Genomic DNA, 21,127 nt, shown 5'->3' with positions numbered 1-21,127 from the left:
CGATTTTTTTTTACAAGGCAAAATAATAATTAATTAAATATTTCGCGCAAATTTTAAATGCTAATGAATTTGCAAACTTTATCGATTTTTAGCATTTAAATAAATTCAAAAAATGTTTGCTTTGGGCGCCAAAATTTGAAGATGAAAAATACAAACCTCATCGCCCTGGTCCCTGACTGAGGGACAGGAGCGATCCATCAACTTGGTCTTGATTCTTGCATTTTTGACGTTTAAAACCATCATCTCCACGTTGGAATTGGCATTTTCGCTAGAGATTTCGAACTTTGACCAACTTGCTTGTGCGAATGAGTGCCTCTTGAGGTGATATCGCTCTGGTCCCTTAGAGAGGGACAGGAGCGATCCCTATGTTTTTACTTGAAATTCTTCGTTCTTGATTTTAACTCCTCGTTCATTGCCTTCCAAACGACGTTTTAAACCCTTTGCAACTTTGTTTTGACATGATCTTCGAAGGATAACAAGTATTTTAGCAAATATCGCCCTGGTCCCTTGGTGAGGGACAGGAGCGATCCTGGTGTTTCTCTCCTTGATCTCACTTCTTTAATCACCAATCCTCTTTATATTGCAAGCAATGACATTGTTTCTCCATTCAAAGCTTGTTTCACTTGACTTTTATACGGCATATTCAATGTTTGGAGGATTATCGCCCTGGTCCCTTGGTGAGGGACAGGAGCGATCCTCATGTTCTAGTCAAAACTCGCCATCTTTCAACCTTTGTTCTTCAATCATCACCTTCCAAATAACGTCCTCGATCCTTTGTACCTTTGCATTGTCATGATTTTGAAGGAACATGAAGGATTCTGTGAAAATCGCTCTGGTCCTTGCCTGAAGGACAGGAGCAATATAGCTTCCTTGGCTCAATTGATAGTCATTTGACGTTTGAAACCTTTGTATATCATCTTCTTAAGACACCTTGGACCTTTTATCATCTCACATAACCTTGACTTAACGTGATTTTGGAAAGATTTGGCCAATATGATAAATATCGCTCTGGTCCCTTGGAGGGGGACAGGAGCGAACTTCAAAGTTTTGAGCTCATGCTTGCCTTCTTCAACTCGCCATTGCCCTCATTGGGTAAAATGTAGTCCTTTTGATCCTTCTTGGCCGCTTAATACTTGTTAAACTTTCAAAATCTAGGCCTTTATGAAAATTTCGCTCTGGTCCCTGCCTGAGGGACAGGAGCGAACTTAGGTATTTAGTGCAAAATCTTTATCATCTTAACTTGCAACTATCTTCAAAGCGCAAAACAATATCCTTTACTCCCTTTCAAACATTCAAAATGCGAATAGCAACCCGAATTTAGCCTCATTTGAACACTTTCGCTCTGGTCCCTGCCTGAGGGACAGGAGCGAACTGGGTGTCTTGGTGTAATATCTTTAACATTGGCGACCTTGGATACTTCATTCTTCATCGAGATGCCTCAAAACGCCTTTGCCACCCTTCACCTTGACTTGGAGTGGTTTGAATTTGAATAAAAGGCAATATAACCATGATATCGCCTTGGTCCCTGACTGAGGGACAGGAGCGATCTTGCTCTTGTAGGCTTCAACTCACTTTGCCAACTTCAAAAATTATCTTCAATGGTCTTGTAGCGCTCCATTTCACTTATCCATGCCTTGGAATTCATTGTAACTTGGCAAGAAATTTGTCTAAGGTAAAAATCGCTCTGGTCCCTGACTGAGGGACAGGAGCGAACTTGGGCATTTGGGTCCCTTGTTGATGTTTTATAATCTTCAATTTGTCTTCAACGGGTTCAATTCACCTCCTTTCTTGCCTTCAAACTTAAAACTTGCTTGATCTTTGCCTAAAACATGCCTTATGAAGAATTTCGCTCTGGTCCCTGGGAGAGGGACAGGAGCTACAATGGATTTCGCCCTGGTCCCTGACTGAGGGACAGGAGCGATTTTGCATGTTTGGTCCACTTTTCTTCATGTTTGTGCCCTCAAATTATATTCAATTGATAAAATGCATCTCTTTGGACTTCTTCAAATCGTCAAGTTGTTAAAATCCTGCAAGGACAAAGTAATGTCTGACTTTGAGCTCCGGTCCTTCACTGAGGGACAGGAGCGATTTTGACTCCTGGGGCGTTTCCGTGTTCGTGAAATTCTTCAATTTATATTCAACGGAAAGATCACGCCTTTCTTTATCATTTCCAATTCGAAATTCATCTTGACCCTGCAGGGACAGTAAGATTTTTGAAAACGAGCTCTGGTCCTTCACTGAGGGACAGGAGCGATTTTGCTCCTACAAGCCAAAATATCATGATTTTACAAGTTTAATCACTTCACAAGGCAAAAACAAATCATTCCCCATGCCCAGGATCAAAAATCAAAAAACTCAAAATTTGGTCAAAATTACTCAATTGGATAAAATTCACATTTTCACCATCAACACTTAGACAAATTAAGACTCTGCACTAAAAATTCTAATTGAAAATAGACCATTTTGGCGAATTCATTTCATTCAAAATTGCATCTTGCGAGAGGAAGCTCAAAAAAAGCTCTCAAGACTGACTGGACTCTAGCCTGAAAACGATCAAAAAGGAACCCTAAGGCTTGACCCTAAATCCAGACAACTGACGAACTACCAAAACCCTAAAAAGGCAGAGAAAAAGAACAGGCAACACGAGCAAAAAGAGGGGGTCCCCATTTTAATGGGGCGATGTGTGAAATGGTCACAACAGTTACCTAGGAAGCTTGTATGGTTTGGATCTAAATCCCTTAATCCGTAGCTATCTGAAGGTAGGAAGTTGTATATACCACGATCCATATCTCTCAATAAGCCTTGCTGCCTCCTTGGACAATCGTTTGTGGATCCTGCCTTACAACAGCCTCGTGATGTACATGGTGAAAGCATCGTTCACCCTTCTATAGTGTTCAATCTTGTGCAGATGGAGTTGTGGATAACACTCATAAACTTTGTATTGTCTTGGCCCATTTCCAACTTCTCCCTTGCATATCAATCCTTTAAGGTACACAACAAATTTGGCAAGGAAGTACACAAGGTAGGAGGTCATGCTGGATGTCTTTGTTTTCTCTAAACTTCTCAACTGGAAGTCGAGGTTATTGTTTATTATTTTGGCCCAATTGATCAATACTCCTCTTGACATATCTTCAATAAAATAAAACATCCAGTTCTCAATCAACACCCCTTGAGGTGTTCCCATTACTCTATTGAGTAAGAATATTAAATCATTGTATTCATCCTTGAAGTTCGATAATAGAAGCCTCTTGGGTAGCTTAGAACATGCATTCGCCTTCTTCAAAAATTAGCTTGGTATTCATCCTTAGTTCTCTCTTGTATATCTGCACTCCTGGGGATTCCAAACACTTCCGCAATTGCATCCTCGGTTGAGTATGCTAGCACTGTCCCCTTGGGTGACTTGATCATTCTGGTTCTTGGATCATAGTGCTTCGCACATTCGACAATAAGTTCGCTGCATTGTACGGGTGGTGGAAAGCCAGCTGCTTGGTAAATTACACTCTTCACGATATTGGCCGAAAGGATGGAAGGAAGATGGTTTTTCACTCCAAACATTCTTTGTCGCATCTTCCTCATGTCCAGGAATTTCATGTTCGTATCTGGGATCCTCTTCCATCGAGATGATAGCAATGACTCCAAATAGAAGCCCTCTTGTACAATCTTCAACTGTTCCTTTCTTGCCACTATCCCCACCTTCGACATGGTACCTGTACGAAGCTCGAAATTAATATCATGGAAAAATAATTCGAATGATTTGTTTTAAGAATTCTTAAGTTCTGATTTTTAATGATTTTGTCAATTTCAAAGGTTGAAAATCAGAAATTTTAACAATTTGCAACATAAATTCTGAAAACAATATAAATTTTGATCAAAATGGGGTCTAAAACCCTCCTAAAACCTTGATTTTCAGACTTGTTTAAGGTCTCAACTCACACTCAAGACTTAGGCTGACACCTAACAACCAAGTAACTCAACATGGCCTCCACGAGATAACAATCATAAACAATGAATCAAATCACATGACAAGGCTAATCACAAATCAATAAACACCCAGAGGCGTACAAATCAATCAAAGCCTAAGGATCATGGACACATGTAGGGAAAGAGTGTCATCGCATGTAGTCATCATGGGAACCTGTCCTTGCATTCGTGATACCCATGCAGAGCCATCTCAACCTATGAGCAATCAAGGGAGTTCGGCCTACCTAGATCACCAAGGTCTTCTCAACCATTCTCGGATCAACATAATTACCCCAAGGACATGAGTTGAGGTCACAAATCTCGCTTTTTTTATCTTATTAAAATGATTCTTAATTACACAAACCCACTAATCAATTATTAAGGTTATCACTTGCCATTACAAAGAAAAACTTTTCATGTGGTTTCATCAGGTCTAGATCCCCTCCTAGAGATCCACTGCTCACGACCGTAGTTCTACACATGCAAGAACCCACTCCCCCCCTAACCATGGACCAAGACCTTAGGGTGAAAACATAACCAAAATAACATCACATCCACATCATGAAGGCTCTCCAAAGACATGAATACAATCACAACATTACTAATACGATCTGAAACATAATATGAAGCATACACCCATATGCAAAGCAAGAGCCTCCACCAAACCAATACAACAATGAACCAAGGCAATTACATGAGATCAAAAGATAATCCATAAGAAATTCCAATCCGCAACAGTGAGGCATAATCATCCCACTAGAGCTCTTATACAAAACATTCCTGAACAGCAAGGCATTCTTCCTCTTGCTGGAGCTAATTCTCATATAAGCAAAACTCTCAACGGTAAGGCACTAACCATCTTACCGGAGCACAAATCAGCAATAATATGAGTGATACAACATCAAATGACCTCTTTGAGAATCCAAAGCAATCACAAAAGGCCTATGGTTAAAGCTCAAAATCCGGAAAATGTAACATGCTGAAATGAAATAAACATTTTAACATCAACTTTGCAACTTTAAAACATAAAGGAAGAGACATTTTTTTCTTTGAGATGAACAAATATCTGAAATTAAACTACCTCTTAACTGAAATTTGCATTGCAATGATCCATACCATAAACATGAATAGTAGATATGAAAGTAACTAAAAATTACATTTAAATGAAAGAGAGGGTTTAGAGAGTACAGTATATTCTCAACTTTTGAAACTTTATCAACAAACCAATGAGGAGGGAAAGTATCATCAGGGCGCTTTTCCGCCCAACCACGAACTTACTAGTCCCCCGTGCCATATCTGACTGGATTGGCCTGACCCTTCACAGGGAGGTAACGGGAAGTGGAACTCATGCCATCTGAGACTTGGTGTTTAGGACCTACACGAACTAGTCGGTCATACACTATTGGTAACTCCCAACTAGTATGACACTCCTGACTAGAGGTGTATCTGGTTCTAATGATTTGACGGTAGCTTGCATTATGCAACACCACCTTGGCCAAGGTTTAAACACTGCAGGCACGATTAAACATGCTGTCAATGATCACCACCCTTCTCGGCATAGGTCTAGGGTCAAGTAGGTTTAACCAATAAGAGCCATAACTGAACTCACTTAGGAACTAATGACCATACAATTGTTTAACATTCTTTTTGTTATCAGCACTAATTCTCCTAAGAAGTTACTGTTTTATTTTTTGTCATTCATGATTGCAAAGGTTTGCGATAATACAACTAATTCTCTGGATTGGGAAAGTAAGGGGCATAAGAGCTGTCAGCTGTCTGTTCAACCCTTGAGATTGGAATGTACCCCACACCTAACATGTCTCTGTTGTTATGGCAATTTTGAGGGTATTCTCTTTAATGGAGATGCTATCTGCATCATGGTACAAGTGTGCTCCTCTACCCACTACTTTCTTAGGCTAAGGTTTTAGTGTTAACATAATCTAGAGAGGATAAATCTCAAATAGATAGGTCATCCTTACTGCTGTTATGGTTTTTCATACTTACGCAATTCTGAAATAGCTCAATAAAGAGGTAAGAAATCTTCTTATTACAACTCTAGGGTATGCAAACCCTCCAAACAGAATGGTTCATTTCTGTATAACTTAACAGTTACACTCACCTTTCTTCCAAGCCATATCTGACACCTATATAATATAGGTGTGTTGATGTAAATACGCATGATGCATTAAAGTTCATCTCTGCTGTTATATTTCCAGATGTGGTTAATTTTGAGTCAGCTCAAAATTGAGAAGATAAATTCTTTGTACTATAAGTCTAGGGTATGCGAATCCACCAAACTGAATGGTATATTTTGGCACCTCCTTACTGGTTATAATCTTTATGATTTTCAGATTATAGTTCATACCCAGATTATTTATCTCCTTATATATACTTATCTCCTTATCTCTCTCTCTCTATATATACATACACCTTTATATATCTATAAAATTACCCATATATGTACTCATATATTTGTTTGCAATTACGTTTATACAGTTGCACATAGTTCCCAAACTGGTTTAAACCCTTCAACAAGGCTTAAGAAGACATTTAAATAAGCAATTCTGCATACCCATACTCGTATACACATACGGCATATGTTAATATATATATATATACAATGAAACTGAGATTCTGCTGCTAAGAAAGAGTCTAATAGCAGATATTTAGTAGAAATATGTAATATCCCTTGTTATATGACTGAAATGTAGAAGGAATATAGTCGAACAGTTGTCTACCAACCTTCAATCTGCTATTCTAATTTTCAGACTGAATAATCTTGCGTGTTATTGACACTGGACACCTTTTGCATAACTCTGTGTGTTATTGATTCTGATGTAGTTTTCTTTTGTTTTTGCTTGTTTGAACATATGAATGCAATGCAATGAATCTAAGAATAGATTTACCAACTAATAATGCATATAAACTAATTTCTTATTTAATGCAATCCTTATTACAATCTTCAAGCTCTAAGCTTGCAAATATATATACTTCCACTCTATACTCAAAATTATGAATGATCACCTTTGTCAGCCACACCAACAAACTACATAGACAATATAAACTATGACACAATCAAAGTATGAACCTGGTAAATAGTTCGCTCACTGCCGAAGATGAAGAAGCAAGCAATATCTGAAGAAAGAGTCCTTCTTAAGACAAAATCATGGCTATTTCCAAATCGCCCATGTTCTGCAATACTTCAGACCATAGTAAATAATTGGCTGCCTCCCAACCAGCTTTCAAGTCTCAAAAACCATCGATTTCCCCTCAAAAGGTGAGCGCTCCAGCTAGTATGAGGAATCGATGCATCAATAGGCCTTAATAACCAAAATCGTGGTGTCTCCTTAGCTAATGGAAAGTCTGAAAATGGTTTGAGTTTATAACTTAGAAATTGGAAGATGCAACCAACTCAAATAAGCAAAATCGATGAAGACTTTAGCTTCCAAAAATGTCTCCAATAACCTCCAGATCGTACCCTAGCACAATTTGGCCCTTGGCCACCAAATAACCAAAGAAAGGACTGATTTATCCTTTCCAACCTGCAACCCTTCAGTGGGTCCTTCACCACCTCAGTTATGTTATCAATGGGAGTTTCCATTCCCAAAGACAAGTAGATCAACTGCAGAAACCTTCGGCTCCACAAGCATAGTCACACAATAGAGATGTCAAGTAATCGATGTCAAACCATGAGGCTCATCCCCTATTTATTCTTTTTCACACATGAATCGGCCTCCCTTCTAGAAGATTCCCTTTTTAATAAAATAATATTTAACTGCTCCCTTTAAATAATATTTAATTGCACTTTAGAAAATATTAAAATATTTTTATAATATAAAGTGCAATTAGCAACATACGTGACATCATACGTGAGAACACATTATCTCACCAAAAAATCATGTAAAATATGTGAAGCCACAAGTAACTGCCAAAACAACCCTCTCATCAACTTCTTGGCCTACGAGGGTCAAATAATAGGCCAAACTCCACGGATGTCTGAGTACTAGGGAGAAGGGGACATTACAAAATAGTACGTATATTTCCTTATAACTACAGAATATTCAACCCTATTCAACATATAAGAGCAACTGCATTATACTTGCTCCAGGTTGTGCAAATCTTAGAAAATCAAAATAGAATAGAAGATTTATAGAATTTTCATTATTCCTTTTTAAGAATGCCAAACACAATCAAATCATATATAACAGAAGATATTTTTGCACTTTCTTCCCTCCCATTAAATTCAACCAAGAATTCGAACTTAAAGGAAGGAATGAAAGAAATAACATGCTACTTGGTTTTGCAAATTTCACATAACCTAAACAATGAGGGCTTAGCAACTGATACACAACACCTCTCTCTATGAACTCTCTCGAGACTACTTGTTGAAGAGAACTCACGTTCTTAAGTTACAGAGCCAAAATATTTCTTCCAACGTCCAAGAGAAGAAGAGTAATGTCTCTCTCCTCCTCCAAAAACTTGCCTATATGCATTCCCGTTAGGTTTTCCTTTGCTTTGCCCTAAAAAATCATGCCCAAAGCATGCGTGATTCCTTTACGAGAATGGTAGAGATCATGCCAAAAACGTTTTCCTAGCCCTCTAGAATCTTTTTCTTTCGGAAGAAGCACAAGATCACGCCTAGGGTCTCCTCCAATTCAAGCTTTTTAAAGGAATCGCTTAATGAGGGAAAAAAAGAGAGAATACATGGCGAGAATGTTTATTTGAACATATTATTCCCTATTATGCTCGACAATGCCTTTCAAAGACATTGTATTTAGCTTTTTATTAATACAAATTGTTTTAAGGATAGGATTTGATGTATAAATCCGATTCCTTTATTTTGTGCCCCTTGATACACTTAGTGGCTAGAAGGATGATTTTTTAAAATTAAATAAATAACAAGGCACCTGCCTCTCCACCCCTCTACACACTTAACTTTATTGAAATTGCCAAATAGAGTTGGCTTAGGTATTTTTAAAATGAACTTTACCGTAGCAAGAGTTTAAGTATAAAATATTCATATCATTATATATATGAATCTATACACCTCATGTATGCATTTCTATGGGAGCATGTATACGATCGTGTATACATACTCTCATATACATGTATCTGCATATATATATATATATATATATATATATATATGCAATAAAGCATGAAACAATGTAAAATTTAATTTAATTATAAATTAATTAATAATAATAATAACAGATTAACTAGGAAACCACCAACAACTTAGGGTTGTGAAACCCTAAAACCTCTATACAGACCAGTTAGGTTTACCTGACACGTCAACTGACGTAAATTACCAAGGTCAACATGAGACTACTTGGTTTAAGGTTAAGGTTTTAGATAGCATAAGTTCTTTCCTCCCCTTACCTCCCAACCTGGTGATACTTCCCCTCCCTTCGCAGAGGACGACGATCTCCTACACACACTTGGCCATTTCAACCAGTTAGAACAAAATCTTGTTCTATTCTGACATTTCAAATATCATTAACAAAAGTGAAACATCATATTATAATGTTAACTATCAAGTCATCAATTTAATAATTATGAGTCATCCATTCATTATTCTAAGCATAATTAGCATCATTCAATTATGCATATATATCTAGGGCACATTCATTCAATTTAAACATGAACATCTAGGGGATGCTTAATTAGTTAAAAACATGAAACATCTAGGGCACGCTTAAACATCTTGAAAGTATATCATCGATCAACTAGGGCACACATAACATGGCGTAATCACAACATATAAACAACTAGGGCACAAGTGGGATGTAACATAAAAGTGACTTAACAAGACCTAACTGACAAATCTGGCAACTTAGGGCAGAACAATGCAGCAAAAAACCCAGTTTAACGTATCTGGGAGACAATTTAGCTTTCTCATGACATCTTTTAGCATTTTGGGGTCTTCTTTTGGCATTTTGGTGCCATTCTTTAGCGTTTTGGGTTCAAAGAGCAAAAAACAAGGAAAACGGACGATACAAGTGACGAAAATTGCTTAGTTCGCACATTGGCCTGCAAAATTGATAAATAACTCTCCCAAAAGATGCGGGAGGACAAAATAGGACTAAGACAACATGAAATTGGATTCACAAGATCATACAAATGAGATTCGGCATCAAAACTATGCACCTCCTGCACAGACTTACACCGAACACACCCAGATTGCACATAACTTCACCAATGGATTCACTGGGGTAAAAGGACTCTCACATCATAATGAATGGCAACAAGGACACTATGAGTCCAGCATGAAGGAAGACAACAAGAACAATATGCACAACAAAGTCAACTACTTGCTTCACCATCATCACACAGACACATTCTTCCATTTCATAAGAGCATATGGATAAATAGAAATCCTGAAACTTTTCCCAAATCAAATAAAAACATGATATCAATGTCCAATCCCCAACAACCCCAGAAAACAATCTTTGAGAAGGCACAATGAATACAGAGCTTTTCTGGAAACCAAAATATAGAATAAAGTTAAAGCTCCAACTCGGAAAACAAAATAATGGCGAGAAATTCCGTGGTAGAGCTAATCCAATCTAGCAAACCAAGCAATCAATCTTCAAATCCAAGCTCCAACAAAATCAAACTCCAAAATGCCAGCAAAAACCACCCAGAAGCTAACCTGGTAGCATTCACAAAAAGCTCAATAAATAAACAATTAATTCAAAACTATAGAAAATCATCCACCAATCAAAATATTCTATAAAACTATATAATATACCTACCATGCTTGATTTCGAGGTAAATAATATTTAATATTATTATTTACTTACCTCGCACAACTCAGCTAATAGGGTAAAATGGTAGGTAAATAATATAATATATCCAATAACCATATAATAACAGAGGTTAATATATATTTAATAACAATAATATTATAAACATTAGAAAATTAATAATAAATCAAAACGCAATAGGATACTAGGATAGGTAATAAATATAATATCTAAGGGATAGATAATAAATCAAATAAAACTATATAAACTAGTATACTTATATTAAAAAAATATATGTAAAATATGCCGAGAGATATCTTATAATAGAAGAGGGTCATTGTAAAATAAATGTTCTTCTAAAATACTAAACACTAAGAATACAAATCCATTAAACTGCTGCGTGTAAAAAGTTACGAATCTAGTTGGAGACAAGTGGCGAGGGTTCTATTTTATTTGGAAAATAAAATAACACCTCCACAAAAATTGAAACGTGGCATATTTCATGCATTTACCTGTCATTTGCATGTCAAATTGTTTCAAAAATGGATTTTTTTTACGGACATTTTGTTGTCATTGTAGATGCCTCTCGGCATAATTAATTCCAGAATAATTAATTAATTAATTAATTAACAATAATTAAATCAAATCAAATAAATAATAAATCATAATTAAACAATAAATATGTAATGGCCCCACAATTTTTTTCAATTTATTTCCAGTTGCAATTACAACAAGAACCCGTTAAGGTTAGGAAATCAAGATACAATAATGCTGAAATTGTAACCCTTCCACATTTTGATCACCAAGTGCCCAATATGGGAAGGTGAGAGCATACGGTGTTCAGGGGATTGTTAGCTTCAAATAATTGGGAATATTGAAGATATCACCTGGTAGTAAACCAGCCAAGGACAAGCCAAAAAAACTGAAATAACAATCACTCAACCGCTTATCCAGCAGGAGGACTGGGAATGAAATTAACAATCAACTCTACCACTTATGCAGCGGGAGGAAAGCAATACAAAATAAGATATAGGTGGCAAGACAACCTCTTCTACTTGTTCAGTGGGCAATGAAGAGCAATTCCAAATATAACTTGTTGATAGTACTACTATTCAGCATTACAATAATTATCATGTCTACAACAAGGGTAAATCACTGAATATAGCTGCACATATTGCTCAATCTGCTCCACAAGGTAGAAGGGACTCTCCACACAAGAAAATCATTCCAAACTCGAAAACTCTAAATCTGATAAACTCCCAGCACGTTGAAAACACACAGACCAGCAACACCAAATCCCACTAAAACACTCACAACTCCCTCAAATCTTAACCAAATGACATGAGATTGAAAGTATATGACTCCTAGGAGATAGGCGATCAAGCCTAGAACAACCAACCACTGCAAATTGACCCACATACATAACGCACGCAACCCAAAGCACTCAGCCACATGGTACGGCCAGCTAAGGGGGCGATTTGCAAAAATAAAATCCAAGACACCAAATGAAGCTCTATAAACTTTCAAAATGTATCGCCTAAACCAAATAGAGAGATAGAAGAAATACCTAAAGCAAGAAGAATAACACACTGAGACTTACGAACAAAAACCTTCTTCAACACACCACACGAACAACAACTTGGACACTCTAAAACACTTCCAAAGATCAGAAAACAATACAAAAATCTGCAACATTGTCGTCAATCCACTCCTTTGAGATGAAGGGCAGGCTCTCGCTCGACTAGTTGCTATATTGCAAGCAAGAAATTAAGCAATGGCTAGGAGGTAAGCATTCCTCAGAGCTTCACTCTGCATTTTGACAACACTTCATTATAATATTTGCTCAAAGATCCCAAATAAGAGGCCAACACTCATATTTATAGATTCTAAAGGCTCAAATTCAAATCCAAATGGCGCCCAAATTCCCCTCATTTCACTTTCATTTCATTTCATGACACCTTCTAGACTTGGCATTGCATTTCATATTTTCCCCTTAGCATATGGCGTGAAAACGTGACCCCCTCCTTAAGTCGAACTTTTGGAGATAACTTAAGGTGTATAATAATAATGCATTTGTACCTTGGCATCCAACAAGAGGGTGAAATAATTCGCCCAAGTAGACTTGGGATAAAATTATTATTTCCTCCTTTCCTAAGTCGTCCAAAAATAATCAAATATTAAAACCTTATGCCTAAGGTATTAATATAGGAAAGGAAAAGGAAAGGGGCTTTTATAGTCCATGATGTCAACCATCTATGTATGGGTTTACAGATGGGTTAGAGCAGTATGGGACTACCTCGTACTCCTTACGGGAGGTACCTAACGGCACTACAAACGAGGCGTACATACCTTACCCTCTTGTGGGATTTGACCTTGTGACTTCTTTTTCAAGAGCACAAGTTCTCCACCACTAGGCCAACTCAGGCTGTACATTAAAAATACCTTCTCAAATACTAATTATTGCCAAATTGAGTCGGAGATTGAAGTGCTGGAAATCACCAAACTAAACTGAGTTGGAGCTCTGAACTGAACTGCTTAAAACGGTACTGCCAAATATTGTACTTACTAAATATAGTAAGTCCTGAAAAACATCACCAAAAAGATTGCTCTTCAAACCTTGTGGGTGAACTCAAAAAACCCAGAAAACCCTGAAATCTTGACAACTGCCTCCAACTTACTAAAAATAGTAAGTTCGTAAAACTTATCTGAACTGAATGCATGTCACACCCTACGAAGCTCTCGTAAAACCCAGAAGGAATCCGGAATCTAAATTGTAGAATTCGAACTTGTCAATCTTGAAACAGCTCTTGCAAACCTCCACAAAAGTTGGAAACCCTAATTTTTTCTTCTAGTTAGCCTACGGGTCTTCGAGATAGGCTAATGGCCAACTAAACTTCTCATCATTGCGAAGGGGACATTACAAAATAGATAATAAAGAATCGATTAAATAATAAATCATCAAAACCATTTAAATTAAATAAATAATACCAATTAATAAATAAAAATAAATAATAAATCATCAAATAATATGAATACCTAAATCTAACCACTTAATAAACTATACAATAAAATCAATTATTAATTTAATTAAATAATCATACTCACAAGACCACGCGACAAGGATCCTAACAACCACAATGCGCCACAAGACAACTCTAAACATAACTCAACTGACAAGGTGACAACTTAAGCCCAGAGTGTAAGAGGGAAACACATGCCATCTCAAACAACTTGTCATTGGGATAAACATATGCTCAAACTTGTGAGACCAGGTGGAGTCGATGTCTGGTACTTGCAATCCTGTATCCACCATTAAACACAATACAACACATATACATCATAAATGATTAGGGAATTGATAGAGAATTGTACCGTCATATCGTGCTGGCAATGAGTGGTATGACATCGTCTCTAATCATGAAGACACTAGAAGACAATTTCAAACATCACAATCATAGAGTAGGGTTGGCATAATCATAATGTCATCAAAATCCCATCAACAGTATGATCTTTTGATGTACAAAAACACAAGATGAATCAGGGAGGGGCACTACAAAAAGCATAGTTAACCCATTCCTATAGTCTATGTGTAGTCATGACTCTAGATGTAACATCTACATGGTGCCCAAACATGTTTCAGAGTATAAGAACAAAATCTATCACTCTCTAGGAGATCACGTGGCTCCAAGCTTGACATGGTTTGATATGAGCTGGGGGGTGTTGTCAGAGAGACTACATAGGCAATTAACAAATGAATTCAGAAGCTTGAAGGATGATGGTCGATAAAAAGAAATAAATAAATGAAGAAGCTATATTCATTTTCACAAATGATGCAGATAGTTTTAGTGGGACTCAAAGGTACAGTAATTTACGATAGGAAACCATGTGTGCTAAATGAAAATTTAATGAAAAGATCTATAAATTTGACAGAAAAGACCATTAAGACAATTACCTCATTTCAGTCCTTCCATGCTAAAAACAGCAGGCCCACAGTTCGCATTATCAAGAAATTTCTCTCTTCATTTATCCAGGATCATGCACGTCAACATGCAAAAGAGAGGAGTTTATGGAGTAGCTTCTTAAATCCCTGAACCAATGACTCTTAAAAGAGCTATATATTTGTCACAGCATATGAAGCTTTATATTTCTGGTCCAGATGGCCATCTCGGTTATAAGTTGTTTCGAGGAGTATCTAGAAACTTTCTGGTAACATTTCTGTGTTAAAATTTTATTGTTATGGAAAATATGCAATCTAGAGCCATTTTATTTACTATGGTTGATTTTATGTATTGATGTATTGACATTGTTTATTGACACAAGACATCCAATTCTGTAACTTTCTAATTCTTATCACCTTCAAAATAATATGATATTATTTTGTTTTAGTAAAAATAAAAATAAAAATCTCTGCTTGAAATTATTTTGAGTTATATCACATTTTGGCATTACTTTACTTTGTTTTTCTACACAGCATGACAAAGTATAACACATCAGTCATTTTGCCTTCTAGTTATTTTAGGCAAATTTTTGTTCTTAGTTTGAAAGTGTTCAGAATAAGATATGCAGCACTGCTCAATGTTTTAGTTTTGGAGACTTTATCATCTTACATAAATGCTGTTTTGCAGGTGGTTTCTGTTTCGATCTCGCACTGATGTATAGCACCTTTGTCATTTCCAATATCTCCCTAATGATTCGCTTGTCTGCAGATTTTCTTTTCGATGATTGATCAAACTCTTTTTGGCGAGCAACCTTTACATGGAAGAGACACAATGTCCATAGTTGCAGATTTGAAGGAGAAGTACACTAGTTGGAAACATGTTGAAGGGACACATTGGCACACACGATTCAACCATCTTGTTAATTATGGTGCTGGTAGGTGATTTAGTCTCTTTGTCGCTAGGCAAAAATCCAATCTGAACTTGGTGGTCAGATTTTGAAGGAGTCCAAAATTTCTCATCAAATTATGTTGCATGAAAGCTGTAGTCCCGAATGTTTTTTGAGACATGTTTTTCAGAAATTAATTGCATTTATGATAGCTTTTTCTCCTATTCAAGCTCGCATTGGGTTCTGCCATTTGGTTCAATGATACCTTGCTATCACGGTCTTTGTTGCATTCGAGATATATTATCTCCTGTAAAATTTCCCACCCCGAGTGTTCTTGTTTTGTTGAATCTATACAGCACGTACGACATTTACCACTTGCCTGACAGGCAGATAAAGGAGCTCCCTAAATCTTAGTTCTTTGGGTTCTCTTATTTTCATATTATTATCTGTTGTCACTTTTGTTTAACTATGCCATTTATATCATGATCGTAAATTTTTTAAATATACTTATTTTTTCTATTTGTTAGCAGAAAGTGATTCCTATCCTCGCTGACACATTGTATCTAAGTGTTAACATGCAGGTTACTATAGCTACCTGTATGCAAAATGCTTTGCTGCGAGTTTGTGGCAGAAAGTATTTCTTGAAGATCCCCTTTCTCTGGAAACAGGTTCAGTTCTCAGAAATGATATTATAAAATATGGTGGTGCCAAGGACCCCTCCATTCTATTGAGGGACTGTTTGGGAGAGAGAGTTCTAAAATCTTGCCCTAGTGGTGGTATAATGCCTAATAAAGATGATCTCCTTCAGGAGTTAAATCTCTGACATAATTTGATGCCATTTTCAGAAATAGCTTAGCTGAAATAAATGCCAAATGCTAAGCTCTCTCGATTTGATGGTGTTCACATAGTCAGGTGTTGTGACATCAAGTAATTGAAGGGAGCATATAGATTGATGGCGATGTAGGAAGCGCGTGGGCATCTTAACTTTGCCATGCAGGTAAACCAGGGACCTGGACAAGTGTTCTGCATTATTGCATAAGCTGCTAAAAGAGTAACACTTACAAAAGAAAAGATTTTAAAATTGACCTGCAGCTAACAGTTTCTCTAGGTTTCTTTGCTGTCATGGCAATACAAGGGTCAGAGCGCAAAATGAGACATATTCTTTACCTGGAAATTGAATTATTACATCCTCGCGTAGTTTGTAAAATATGGAAACACACTGAATTTTTGTTAAAAGTGTATCACATAGTCAAGAAAATTACGGCTTTTAAATTGTTACAAGATCCACTGAAATTTTCAGGACCAAGGAGTAATCATATTCGAGAACATAATGATTATGTTCAACTAAGTTGATTCTTTGAAAGCCCGAGATTGAATTCTAACAGATAGCTTATACAGTGAGAAAACTGCAAGGCTATTCTCAGTTCAGTATATAATTGAAGCAACTTTGTTATTCAAAAATCATGTTTCCACGGAAATTTTGTTTCGGCCTTAAAATGCTGGCATGGATTGTGGAGGGAAAAATCTGTTTTTTTGAACAAATGACATCACATTTGTATTGTAGAGGAATCATGTTGGTATAGACACAGCAATTGAGACATAAATATACGAAGCAACCTTTTTTTTGTAATATCTAATAAAATTGCTTTACATAATGCAAATGGGCTTGCAAATATAATTGTTGTTAAAAAAACTATTTAACGGATGCATGAGAACAAACGAAATGAATGGAGTTGCGCCTAAATATGCTAGTGACAGAACCATGGAAATTAGAAAGATCTAATTGTGCTCATATTATTCAATATAATATCACATATATCACATATACAATATTCACCGGACCATTGTTTTTGTTTACTAAGTATCGGATTTTATTAGGTGACCTGGAATGGTGGCACACATTATAGGGGAAAGGACCCGGTAGTTGCGCATCCTAACTTCGCGCTTCTCAAAATCCTATTTGGAAATTTCAAATCACTCCGATTTTTTTACAGCAGCTTACTTGGCAAGTCCCCTGATTATAACTAAGGTTTCAGGGCCACATCATCAAATATGATGCCACATCAGCATGCTTTTTGCCAAGGTGTCCAAAACAGCCCCCCAAAAAGTGAGACCAATAGGTGTGCAAAAGAGACCCCAATAGTTGTGCAACTAACATGGCATCACTTGATTGGTTACTTTTTACAATATTAGTACATTTCTTAACAACTATTGGTACATTTCCTAACAACTGTTGGTACATTTCCTAACAAAAATTGATAATTTTTTGTTTCAAACAATAAGTTTTATTTGTTCAATTTTTGGAACAAAAGGTATCAACAACCCTCACAACAATTGGTACATGCTCAACTACTGGGTCCTTTCCCCTAGTCTGGTATAAAAACTTCTACTGATCAAATTTATTAACACTATAAGCCTGTCTCTGTTTACTATGTGGCTTTTAATGCTGTTTGTAATTTGTTTGTTTCGTTAACCCAAAAACTCTTAACATTTGAAGCCAAAGCTTCCCTTTCAATTGTGGAAGGGAAGAACAACCAAATCTAAACTCGGGAGGAAACTTCGACCTCTGGAAGACATGGATTAAATGATTCTGAACAAGATAAGAAATTGCCATTATTATCCAATTCTTTTAAAATTATCTTAAAAGATTATTATATTTAAGTTTATGTTGAGTTAGCGAGGATTGGAAATATTATAATTGTTGAATTTTAAAGATTGGAAAATGATCCTTAATATTTTTATTGAGCTTTACTTTGAATTGGTTAAGGAGATTATTCTGAATTAATTTTTTTTTTTTTTTCAAGTCTACCTTGTTGCTTTGTCTTGTATGTCTTTCAGTGCATCCAAGAAATTTTCTTATCAAGTACCATCTTTAAAATATTTATTTAAGTCCTTTTTAGTGTGTACAATAAAATAGAGAGATAAGATACATCTATGCATAAACGTGAGATAGATTAGATATACTTTATAGTTTCATTTCTATTTTTCAATATGTTGGAAATGAAAGTATTTGAGTAATATACATATAGGTGTATTTTACAATTATGCAGTGTGTTAGGGATCAACATAATCGCAAGAAAACTATTGTTAGAATTTGAAAATGAAAAATCCTGAGTGGTACTAAATTGATAGCTTGTTAACAACTAGCCTAACGTTGGATCTTAGAAGTGACATCAAAGAATTACAATTGCAAGAAAACCATTGTTAGAATTTGAAAATAAAACGTTTTGTGTGGTGTGAAGTTGATAGCTTGTAATCGACTAGCCTAATGTTGGATCTTGGAAGCAATATCTAGTGTGAACATGATGCAGAGAATGAAACTCTAAACCAAGTGCACAAAACTCACAATGGGCTCTTCAAGACAACTAGTTGTATCCTAGGTATTCTTTCCTAGACACATTGTCACCATTGCCCAATCCATTCAACCTTGATTGATTAAACATTATTCTTTGAATTTGACACCATGCCAATACACTTCTTACAATTAAACAATTCAAACATACACTATCATATCAATCCTTAATGCCAAGGATTGAACTTTGTCTTCACTTACGCATGACATCAACACTTTTCCTATGTGAATCATTCCCATACAAACTACAAGCCTATCAAAGCCTTACAACATGTATTTATAACATTTACAACATATATTCCCACTAATCAAACCAAAGCATGTAACATTGGAATATTAAACCCTCCTTGATTTGATTTTTATATTTTTAGGACAACGACCTACAATGTAAGAACAACCATATGTATCTTTTGCAAAACAAATAAATAAGAAAATCCCTTCGGTGAGATTGAAGATAACCTAGATACAGACTTTTCCTCAAGTTTTCATCAAGATCCAACGGTGGAAACAAAAGTTATGGATTTAAAATTTTTTTTGGAAACCCTAATTTCTTAACAGGGTTGTTAAGAAGATTGGCTTATTAGATCAATCAAACGACCTTTCCTTTAGGACTAGTAAGAATGCAAAACATGTAAAATTAAATTATATTTCTATCCATATAAGTTTCAGACCCGTACCAGTCCCTACAAGACCATACCAATTGAAAAATCTGACTTTTACACATAGAAATGCAAGGTAAATTTGTGCAAAAGAAGTCTTTTTCCGTTCCATCCTTCTCCAACCTTGAAATTTGAGTTGGAGGGCATATTTATATATTTGACATCATTCCACAACCGCTCCAACCATTCAACCAACCAATTTGTTAACAAAAACAACTTTTTGACAACTTTTGGAAAGTTGTTTGACAATTTTTTTGAGCAACTTTTACAATTTTTGACTAATGAACTTAAAAGTTTCCAAAATGGTTCAAAATGGTCTTAAATGACATAATGCATGCTTATGAGGCTCTTGATGCCCTTGTGTCATACTCCCCACGAAAAAGAAATTTGAGTTCCATCTCAAATATGAAACTTCTTGCGTATCTTCTAATTCCTTTGCATGTGTGCATTGTGTTTGTTTTGTTGTATCTCAACTACATTTGTGTCAACTGGTGCGCTTATGCTTTCCATTCCAACAACAAGCTTTGTGTGCCAAGGCCAACTTGGCATTATATAGTTATAGTCATGGTTTATTGGATATTTATCGCCTCCTTCATCCATTGTGTCTAGTTGACTTGCACAAGGAACCAACGTATTGAAGAAATCATCCTCTTTCTTTTCATACTTCACTTCTTCATCAACCTCATGTTGTTTGACATACATTACTTTCCCTTCATTATTCCCCAAAATATTTGATATCACCTCAACCTTACTCAACTATTCAATTTTAGTTTTGAATTGCTCATCCATTCTTTTGTTCTCCTTGACATCAACATTTTCAACTCTTGGTTCTTCTCTTGAGAACCATGCTATCTCCTTACCCTCCATAACTATCTTCTCTCCTTGGACTATCCTTGAGTCCTCTACAACTTCTTGTGTTGTCACTTCCTCTTCCCAAATGTCACCCACTTCAACATCAATGTCACTAGTACTTTCATTAGTTTGAGCAAATTCAAAAGAAATTTTGTCCACTACTTTTTCAACTGGTTTTTCAAACATGGTATTTTCAAAATTTGTTACCTTAACCATTACCTCATTTATCTTTGCTTTGTATTGTTGTATATCTATCTACTCACTTAACAAAAAGCTTTCAAGTCCTATGCACTCACCCTTCAAGGCTATTAATGCATATTTCTTCCCATCTTTTTCCAACTCATATGTGTTGTTTTTGCTATTATGCGTCACTGTCTTGTTATAATGCCACATCCTTCCAAACATGAGGTGACATATATCCAAATGCATAATGTATACACCTAAAAATGGTCTGAAGATAATTAATTGAATAAGCAATTATCTCAATTAATCTCCCTCCCAATTTAATTAAATTCACTAAGCAATTTGATTAAAATCTCTCATCCATCTACTTTTAATAAATCTAAGGATTTATTAAATAGGTTCATTTTACCTCCTTGATTAATTAATTCGAATTAATTAATTCCCTCCATCAAAAATCATTTCTTTTAAATCCTAATTAATTAAAACAAATCAAATTCATGAGTTGTTGAGATTAATTATCCTTTTCCTATTATTTGAATTTCTAAATT

General features: G+C 35.9%; 1 protein-coding gene across 1 annotated transcript in view; it reads left to right on the top strand.

The window, feature by feature from the left end:
• LOC131027784 (mitochondrial intermediate peptidase, mitochondrial) overlaps positions 1-17,164 on the top strand; it is a 200,883-nt gene extending 183,719 nt beyond the window's left edge. The window contains exons 16-17 of the mRNA XM_057957872.2: positions 15,416-15,581; positions 16,115-17,164. Of these exons, the coding sequence (XP_057813855.2) occupies positions 15,416-15,581; positions 16,115-16,356 (408 nt within the window). The 3' untranslated portion in view covers positions 16,357-17,164. The remainder of the gene's footprint in view (positions 1-15,415; positions 15,582-16,114) is intronic.
• The last annotated feature ends 3,963 nt before the right edge of the window (positions 17,165-21,127 follow it).

The sequence above is a fragment of the Cryptomeria japonica genome, chromosome 4, assembly GCF_030272615.1.
Source record: "Cryptomeria japonica chromosome 4, Sugi_1.0, whole genome shotgun sequence".
NCBI lineage: Eukaryota > Viridiplantae > Streptophyta > Pinopsida > Cupressales > Cupressaceae > Cryptomeria > Cryptomeria japonica.
Note: the sequence above shows the minus strand (reverse complement) of the source record. Positions and strands in the feature narration are given on the sequence as shown.